This window comes from Oratosquilla oratoria, chromosome 34 (assembly GCF_046742065.1).
Source record: "Oratosquilla oratoria isolate Oo_2021 chromosome 34, ASM4674206v1, whole genome shotgun sequence".
Classification (NCBI taxonomy): domain Eukaryota; kingdom Metazoa; phylum Arthropoda; class Malacostraca; order Stomatopoda; family Squillidae; genus Oratosquilla; species Oratosquilla oratoria.
In genome coordinates this window covers 38,305,290-38,315,289 of record NC_134810.1, presented here as the reverse complement: position 1 = coordinate 38,315,289, position 10,000 = coordinate 38,305,290, and the positions used below count along the sequence as shown (strand labels likewise).

The 10,000-nt window shown below is 41.5% G+C and overlaps 1 protein-coding gene across 2 annotated transcripts in view; it reads right to left on the bottom strand.

Moving 5' to 3' along the window:
* Window positions 1–10,000, bottom strand: part of LOC143018209 (uncharacterized) — a 462,052-nt gene that overhangs the window by 380,993 nt on the left and 71,059 nt on the right. Inside the window, exon 1 of one of the 2 annotated variants that reach the window (XM_076173409.1) lies at window positions 8,590–9,658. The exons of the other annotated variant lie outside the window; for it this stretch is intronic. Within the exon in view, the coding sequence (XP_076029524.1) occupies window positions 8,590–8,926 (337 nt within the window). The 5' untranslated portion in view covers window positions 8,927–9,658. Of the gene's footprint in view, window positions 1–8,589; window positions 9,659–10,000 lie in introns of those variants that run through there. 2 annotated transcript variants of the gene reach the window in all.

Here is a 10,000-nt window from a genome sequence, read left to right as displayed (position 1 = left end):
GGTAATAGCCCATCTTGACTAGCCCCTAAGCCCCGTTGACACGGGGCTAGTTTAGTAGCCGATAGCACGACCTGCAAGTTAACTTACCCGGAAAGTAAGTGTTCACTCTAGGATAGTTTGGAGGCAAGTTGACTATTCTTTGACATTGGGCAAGGAGAGGGGTAGTTTACTAGCCGTTACTAAACTAGCTGCTACTAAAATAGTCGCCACCAAACTAGCCACTATTAAACTAGCTACTGATAAACTAGCTGCTACTAAACTAGCCCCGTGTCAACGAGGTTTCCTTTCATTCTGCCTGTCGTCAGACTATTCCATTCACCTACGAGATACCCTCTTAGTAAAGAACGGGTTTATTGTCATGATCCTGGTTTTATAAGGCGTGAATGGCGGTTCTTGCGTGCTTGTCCCCAGCAAGTGGCTCTATTGGCCTGCCCTCCCGTCCTGTTGGATTGAGTTCACCGCCTTTGTGCCGACCACTGAGGTTGTTTTGTGTGTTGTCGCCGGCTTTTGTCAACCCAGTAGTGATGTCAGTGATCATGTGGCTTTGGTCTTGAAGTATGTGGGTGATGTAATATGGCTTAACGTCACAAACTTCCTCCTATCGGGAGGCTAGGACGATGACCCTTACAGAGGACTTTGTAGCGTGGAATTCAATGAACCATGCCCTTGGTTCAACCTCGCCGGTGGCAGGGTTCGAACCACCATCACCTCGACCTTCGCCGCAAGTAATGACGCACTAACTCGCTTGGCCAGTGTGTAGGTGCGGGTTATATGAAGTCTAGTCTCTTGGTCGATGAGCGAGTTTGAGTAACCATTATTTACAAGAATTTGCTTTAGTCGAGATATTTATTGATGGAATTCTCAGGAGGACCAATGGGCGTGCTGGATGCATATGCAATTGTTGCTAAACTTGTAGCATTATGGACATTTGCTTGCTGTATTCATGCACCTTCCAATATCTATCTTCTTCCTGTGAGCTGTAGTCTCGTGTACGTCTTGAGACTTTACGAAGACGTCCATGAAAGAGATTCTGCAGTGCAGGAAAGAGGACAGAATTTAGATTTGCGATATGTAGAGGTTTCCAAATGGTGATTTTTCAGACATATTTAGAAGGACACCCAGACCCAAAGTACTATTGGTAACTAGCGATACGAGGAAAAAGAATCGGACAATTAATTAAGGGAATACCAAGACTAATGGCGACACCAGCATTGTTCGTAAAATTCCGTGACGGATGCTATAGCGTGTACAACGGCGAGACGTATATGAGAATAATGGACAGACTCAAGGAGCACAAAGAGGAAGTCGGGTACCACATCAACACTGAGGGACTTTTGCCAAATTGGGAGGGAGCCACCGTTTTGGTCAAGTGTCTAGAAATAATATTATCATTATTATTATTATTATTATTATTATTATTATTATAATGACAATGACAATAACAATGATAATAATGATAATAATGATAATAATAATAATAATAATAATAAATAATAATAATGATAATAATAAATCAAAATAATAATAAAATAATAATAATCATAATAATACATACATACATATACCAAAGACTTTTTCCCCCTTACATGGAAGGTAGCAATAATAATAATAAATAATAATAATACTAATGATAATAATAATAATAATAATAATAATAATAATAATAATAATAACAATAAAATCATCGAATCACTATATACAGTTAATTATAACACCAACAAAACCCTGTTGTGAACGCTGAAAATATTGGTTGTTTAAACAGGATAAATAACTTTATGGATGGGGTGATATGTGGTAATGGACAGGGAACTGCCTAGTGTAGGCCTTATGGTCTCTTGCAATCTCCTTCATTATTATGTTCTTGAAAGAATCAGATCTTAAAGGGACAAAAGCCAAGGTGACATTTGGCCTCTACGACTGTTTCAGATGCTCCTGAACTCCTCTTACTTTAACATCACCATTAAAGTCACTTCTACTTCTGTTACTGTTTAGAAATAACTGTCATCATTCTCATTTTTTATTAATTTCGGTTGGCAATGAAGGAAGGCACCGTCCACTGCAAGAGGGAAGTCTAAATGCTCACTATTCATCTTATAATACTATTCCTTTGATAAAGCTTATTGCGAAATTAGTCAAAAATAAAATCTGATTAAGACTCCTGTATTTCCTCTTCCCCCTCAACCTGACCCGACCTCGCGTCCTCCTCAGGTCACCAGAGAGTGAGGATAGTGGTATTTACTCCTTCCCTAGTTCCTTTTCTTTTGTACGAGGCTGCTATTTAAAGATAGTATCTTCCCTCCACTTTGTACTACTGAAGAGGATTGCAGATAGTAGTCGAAATATAAAGACTGGCGTATTCAACTTTTTTTTCAGACTGTGGTGTTAGTTGTGATTTACAAATGTGTTACTACATTTCTCACCAGTGAATATGTATATATATATATATATATATATATAGTGTGTGTGTGTGTGTGTGTGTGTGTGTGTGTGTGTGTGTGTGTGTGTGTGTGTGTGTGTGTGTGTGTGTGTGTGCGTGCGTGTGTGTGTGTACGCATGTATATATACACACATTTTCTCTCACTTCTATGTGGAGTCGATGTTTCTGACAGCTTTTCTTCACCCAGCTTGCTCATACACGTATGTCGTCTTCCTCTGACAGCTGTTTTTCTCTAAGATCATCCCTCATGCTGTTCATCTGCCTCCACTTCGGTCTTCCTTTCCCCCTCCATCCTTCCACCTCCACCGTCGTATTTCTTCTCCCTACATGTGACCGTACCACAGCAGTTTTCTTTTCTTGTATTTCTTCTTCTTCTCCGTACAACTTCCGTAGTTCCTCTTTTTCTGTCACACCTGATCAAGTCAGTTTGTGTTACTCCACACAAGCTTCTAAGCATTTTCGTCTTAGCCACCCTCAACTTCTGAACTTTCTTCATTTCCCGTGTTTCTGTTTCGTACATCATTCTTGGTCGTCCCTTGAATTTTACTTTGATTTGACAATCACATAATCATTCTCCTGGCGTTTCCATTAATTAGTCCACCCTGACTCCGCTCTACGTTGTCTCTGCATTCAGATTTTCGTCCTCACCCACTGTCAAACCCAGGTATCTATACTTACTCACTTTCTTCAGCCTTGCCCCTGGCATACTAATCTCTGAGTCTTGATCTTCGTTCTATAAATCTGAAAGCCCTGTCACTCATTCCTCCCATCCACTGCTCTAATTATAATTCTACTAAGACTCTACTAACGGAGCTGCGCAGCACGTTATCAACATACACCTGGGCCTGCATGTACAGTATATCATATATATGTATGTATATATGTATGTATGTGTATACATATATATATATATATATATATATATATATATATATATATACACATATACATACACACACACATATTAGTGTAAGTTGGAATGGTATTCTCTCTGATAAATAATACATTGAAAATGACAACGTCTTCAGCATTGATGTACTTTCTTCTCTAAGCTTTCTCTTTTCCTAGCTATGCCTTTCTACTCTGAGCACAAAATATGTAATAGATGTAGCACAGTTTAATGCCAACGTTTCGTACTTCATGGTACATTTTCAGTGATTACACTATGGTGGTCATGTACGCATGTAAAGGGATTAATACTAAGGAAAAGTAAACAAATTCAAAAGCTAGAATTAGTGAATTAGTTAATGTACAAGAGGAAAACACTCAGAGTCTCAGTTTGTTGGTGATCCGTAGGCCGGCATGATAATTCTCCTACTGGGTTATGCCTGTATATATATATATATATATATATATATATATATATATATATATATATATATATATATATATATATTGATCCATGCTCGGGGTGTCATCCTTTGTATAAACTTCATTTTAAGACAGCACGAAAGGGGGGGGGGGGCACCGATGAAGTGAAGCGGCCTTGCTGTCGATGTGCTGTGTCTTGCTGCATTGCTTCTGACCCAGGGCAGTGGGCAAGATATAGGGATGACCCGCCATCCACGGGGAGCTAAGACGAAAAGGAGGAAAGGGTGGTGGATGGGATTGAAATGGATGGGAGTAGGTATATCCCTTTTGGCTTTGGCTACCTCCCTGGTAAGGGGGAAAAAACCCTTGGTATATAGATAGATAAATCATGAGACATTCTGACAGGTTGACGTAAGCGGGAGTAGGAAACACAGGAGTCTTATTCTGAGTTTATTCCTGACTAGTTCCGCAGGCATGCTTTTTCATACCTGCAAAACTAGTCAGAAATAAACTCAGACTAAGACTCCTGTATTTCTTTCTCCCACTAGTCTTCGCTGTCGTTTCATTACACTATTTTTGTCCCTTTTTCGAACATATCTCCAGTTTGTAATGTTGCGTTCTTGTATGTATTTTTGGGACACCTTCCTCAATGAGGCACGTAAGACGTTTGGAGGTTTTTGTGAGTCATGCTGATGTGTGAACTTTGTAAGGCTGCGGAGTTTCCTAAGGCTCAGGTGTATCCATGCACGACATGGCTCCACTGAAGCTACTGAGGTCTAAGTAAGCAGATGTTTTTGATGACCAAGTCCTTAGTTCTCTTGTTCTTGTACATATATGAATATATTTACCAAAGGCTTTTTCACCCTTACAAGGGAGGTAGTCAAAAAACAAAGGCATAAAATCCACTCCCACCCATTCCATCCCCACATACTCTACTCCCATTCACTACCCCCTCCCTCCCTATTATCTTGGCTCCTCCTGGATGACGGGTCATCCCTGCATCTCGCCCACTGCCCTGGGTCAGAGGTAATGTAGCATTAATACGTGACAATGTCATTCTTCTGGTTTGCATTAGTTGACTTTACGTTGCTTATTTTTTTATTTTTTATTCTTCCATCCAATTTATAACGTGATGATACAAAGCCTTTGTAAACAATGCAACAACGGTCATGCATGGTTTTCGTCATTGGTTTGAGGTTGATCTTGTTAATATTTCTATTTCACAACCAATGTCCCCTCTAATTTTTTGCTGTGAGCGTGCGCAGAAATTTGCTTGAGTGCAAACTTCTCCTCCGAAAAGTATGTGCGCACCCGTGCGAGTCCCTATCTGATCATTTAAGCAAACACGCACAATTTGCAAGTTTGTATTACATATCACCTCCACCAAACCAATTATGGTTTGACAGTTGGCAGGTTACCATATTTTTAGAGAATTTATAAGCTGATATTTGGGTGGAACTTCTTTACTGAATGGATTTTAACATCATTTAAAAACCTTGTGTACTCGCATTTTTTTTTTTTTTCGTGCGCTACTCGTAGTTGTAAAACATATGTGCGCGCGCACATGCGCACAGCTTAGAGGGCACGTCGTTTACAACTAAGAAGTAAAGAGAATGCGAGCAGCTTTTCTTAGATGCTTAGATAAAACGACAAGAACGGATTTTTCATAACGAAGCGAACACCATAGCATCCAATGCAGACTACTGCTCTTATAGTGCAACTAAGAACTCCCAAAGATATAAAGTTAGCAAGACTTGGTCTTATATCCAGAGGATCTTCACACACTAGAGCACTTTGAATATCGGTTCACAAAGAATTAGAAGGAATTGCTAAGGCGTTGATAAACAATGGTTTTTCTAACAAAGAAGTCAACACGGTCACCCACAGAATCTTTGGACTCGCAGCAGAAAGGCATATTAAGGAAGAGAAAAAGCTTAGAGAAAAAGTGTGTGTGTGTGTGTGTATGTGTGTGTGTGTGTGTGTGTGTGTGTGTGTGTGTGTGTGTGTGTGTGTGTGTGTGTGTGTGTGTGTGTGTGTGTGTGTGTGTTTGTAATTCACCATGGTCTTGGATCATGTGTTGGACTCGTGATCGACAGCCACTACCCTCCCGAATGAGAGCTCAGAGCTCATGTACGATCAATCTATGGTTAATACTGTGACTTGACACACACACACACACACACAACTCCTCGCCCACGAGAGGTGGAGTAACGACTCGCAGCGCAGCGATACTGAAATTATTTCAGTCCTGGGCGGGATTCGAACTCGGACCCCTGTAGTAGCAGTTATGAACACTACCATTACGCCGGCCAGTCGTGTGTGTGTGTGTGTGTGTGTGTGTGTGTGTGTGTGTGTGTGTGTGTGTGTGTGTGTGTGTGTGTGTGTGTGTGTGTGTGTGTGTGTGTGTGTGCGTGTGTGTGTTGTTTAAAGGTGAGAGAGTAAAGTGCAAAACGTGAGAGGAAAACATGAGTTGGATCAAGAACACTATATCACTGACATTTCGACTACAATTATTCCTCTTACTCTGAAGAAGAATTGTAGTCGAAACGTCATTAAACTAATGTTCATGATTCAACCCGTCTTTCCTGCCACCATTCACACTCATTTACTCTCTCTTTCTCTCTCTTTCTCTCTCTCTCTCTCCCTCCCTCTCTCTCTTTCGCTCTCTCTTTCCCTCTCTCTCTCTCTCCCTCCCTCCTTCTCTATCTCTTTCTATCCCACTCTCTCCCCTTCTCTCTCTCTCTCTCTCTATCTCTCTCACACACACACACGCACACACACAAATACATACAAATGTATATTCGTAACAAGGAATGATATCTATACTTAGCAGACGTTATAATAAAATACAAACAAGGAGAAAAACACAAAGATAAAACATGGGATCCTTACATCAATCAATCAATCAATCAAATCAGCCATCCTGAGTCCACTGCTGAACAAAGGCCTCCCTCATACCATTCCATGACTCCCATGACTGCGCCAACCTCTGCCACGTCACTCCTGCAAACTTCTCTCTATCATCCCTCCTCATTCTCTTTGGTCTCCGTCTTCCACGCTTCCCATCTCGCGGTGTCCAGTCAGTAACACATTTACTCCAACACCCATCATCCGTTCGCGGTAAAGGGGTTATCACACTGGGCTCCTTTTCCTCCGACCTCCGATTAATCGGCGGTACCGCCCACCTCCAGAACTCTTTACGCCACAAAATCACTACGTCAAACTATTTTGTTTTATCAACAAAAATGCATAGAATGTAATTTGATATGCTGGAGGAAAATTATTTTCCTCCAGCATATCAGATTCCTTCCAACAGTCGGAGGAAAAATACTCCAGTGTGATAACCCCTTAACTTATCTGTTCAATTCCACTTCCTCTCTTTTATCACCTTCACAGTATCTTTCACACTCCAGTCTGCTCTCTAATCCAACTTGCTCTCTTTCGGTCTCTCAGCGTTACTCCCATCATTCATCTCTCTTTTCTCTTCCGTGCACTCTTTAGCTTTGTCTCCATCGCCTTCATCATTTTCCAATATTTGACCTTTATTCTGAGACCTTTTTAAGACTAAAATACATTCGTTAAAGGTCATGTCAGGTCACGCATGAGGCGTCCGGAAACAGAGGGGCATCCTCGCCACTTTAACTGGTTTCGAATTAAGCACCGATTTATATCAAGAAAGCTTAAGCTCCAGTCACACCAAGCTTACGACCTGTTTCCGATCACCTTCGACCGAAAATCAAGCGATCGGTCGGCGACACAAAACCTATGCAAGGAATTGAAATAGAAGAAGTTGATGTGATTGATAAGATGAGAATCTATGTACTGGGGACTATTCAGTGTGTGCTGTAATGTATCTATCTATCGATCTATCTATTTATCTATCTTATCACCGACTACCAGCGACTTCCAAAGACTACCTGCAACTGGTCGGCGACCACCTGGTCGCCGGTGGTCGGAAACAGGTCGTAAGCTTGGTGTGATTGGGCCCTTAGCCTTTCACGATCCGTGATGAACAGTGGCGGGGATGCCCCTCTGTTTCTGTACGCTTCACGTAGGACGGGTCGATGACACAGATCCCTAAGGTATTACTCGAAGGAATGTGCCGAGTTTGATCGAGTCAGGGAACCAATCTTGTGGACACTTTTTCTATTTTGAAAATATATATCGATTCTACACTTTTTGTTTAAAACTACAATTAGATTTATGTAGAACGGTATCACTATTACAATTACATTCAGGAAAAGACATAACATTTCACACAAACACACACACACACACAATTATATATATATATATATATATATATATATATATATATATATATATACATGTGTGTGTGTGTGTGTGTGTGTGTGTGTGTGTGTGTGTGTGTGTGTGTGTGTGTGTGTGTGTGTGTATACAAGATATTTTCTTAAAGTACGCCTACTCGTTTGTAGCAATGAACAAGTTAACAAGATTATAAATTGTTATGATGACATCATCTACAACACATATATACATACACACATATCATATAGATATATATTACATATATATTGTATATACATACATAATACATGCATATATACGTATATATATATACGCATGTATATATATATATATACACAGGCCTAGAAATATGCATACAGTAAACATAAAGATATACATACATATATTCATATGTACATATACTTATAAATACACATATGTACACGTATGCATATGCATATAAATCCACACATATCGTGCACAAGAATGCAAACAATCATTTATAAAAATTCATATCTCACAACAGCTTGCACAGTCAGTGCAGCGATTTGAGACTGTCACGCAAAAACCACATTCGCGTTTGATTCCCTCACCTATTCCTTCGTCACTGGCCTCCTTCGCCTCTTCCAACACACTAGGAGAGCTGTCCGTGTCACTACAAGGAACATATCCAAAATGCGTCGACAAGAACCCGCCTTCGTCAGCGACTTCTGCAGGAGGTTGTCTGACAAGGTTCCTCGACCCGATCTCTTCAGCCTCTTCCAGAGCTCTTCGACCTTTGTCCCTCTGCCCCTTGGGCCTCCCGAGCCCAGGGGCGGAGCAGTGGGTCTCTGGTCTCAGACCGTCTACAGAAACCTTCCTCTGTCCGTAGATCCCTACGTCGGAGTAAGCTCTTCGTCGGGTGTTGTGCAACTCCAACACAGACTCCATTTTGAAGGAGGAGGATGGAGTAGGAGTTATGGACACTGGTGAGGTCTGATGTGGAGGAGATGGGAGGAGGGAATGCTCGATTAGGCGAAGGAGAAATGAAAAGAGGAAGGAGGAGGGAGAAAGGAAGAGGAGGAAAAGGGAGAGGAGAAAAGACAGGAGAAGAAAGAGGAGGATAAGGATGAGAGGAAGGAAAGAGAGGAGAAAGGAATGAGAGAAGGGGATGAAAAAGAGAAGAGGGAAGAAAAGGAGAAGAGAGAGGGGGAGGAAGAGGAGGAGGAGGAAGAGGGAGAGGGGAAGAAGGAAGAGGAAGAGAAAGAAGAAGAGGGGGAAAAGAAGGATGTCAATAAGGATGTTGATGATGATGATAATGATGATGATTATACTATTATAACAATGAGGAGGAGGAGGAGGAGGGGAGGGGAGGAGGTGAGAAGGAAGAGAGGAGGGAAGGAGGAAGAGGAGTTAGTGTGGGAGGCGGTTCTAGAATTCGAAAAATAGGAAGTGACAAACGAGACTCTCAGAATATAACTAGGAGTATAGTCCCTCCGAGTAGACAAGTTGGCAAGCACGATGGTAAACGTCGCCTTAAAAACTGTCTGAGATGACTGAAAAGAGGAACAAGAGGAAGAGGAGGAAGAGGAAAAGTATGAGAAGGGAGAAGCCGAAGAGGGGGGAAAAAAAGGAAGAGGAGGAAAAAGAGGAAGATACAGAAAAGGAGGAGAAGAGGGTATAAGAAGAAAAGCAACAGAAAGTAAAAAGAACAGGAGGAGAAGGGAAAGGAAGAAAATGGAAAGAAGAAGTAAAGATAGATTAAGGAGACAGAGAAGACGGAGGTGGAGGTGAATCAGATGACGACAAAGGAGATGGTGGAGAAGGAATAGGAATAGGAGGAGGACGAATATGAGGAGAAGGAGAAGAGGGAGGAAGAGTAGAAGGAGGAGGCTGAAGATAAGGAAGAGGAGGAGGAGGAGACTGAAGATAAGGAAGTGGAGGAGGAGGAGACTGAAGATGAGGAAGAGGAAGAGGAGGAGGACGAGTATGAGGAGAAGGAGAAGAGGGAGGAAGAGTTGAAGG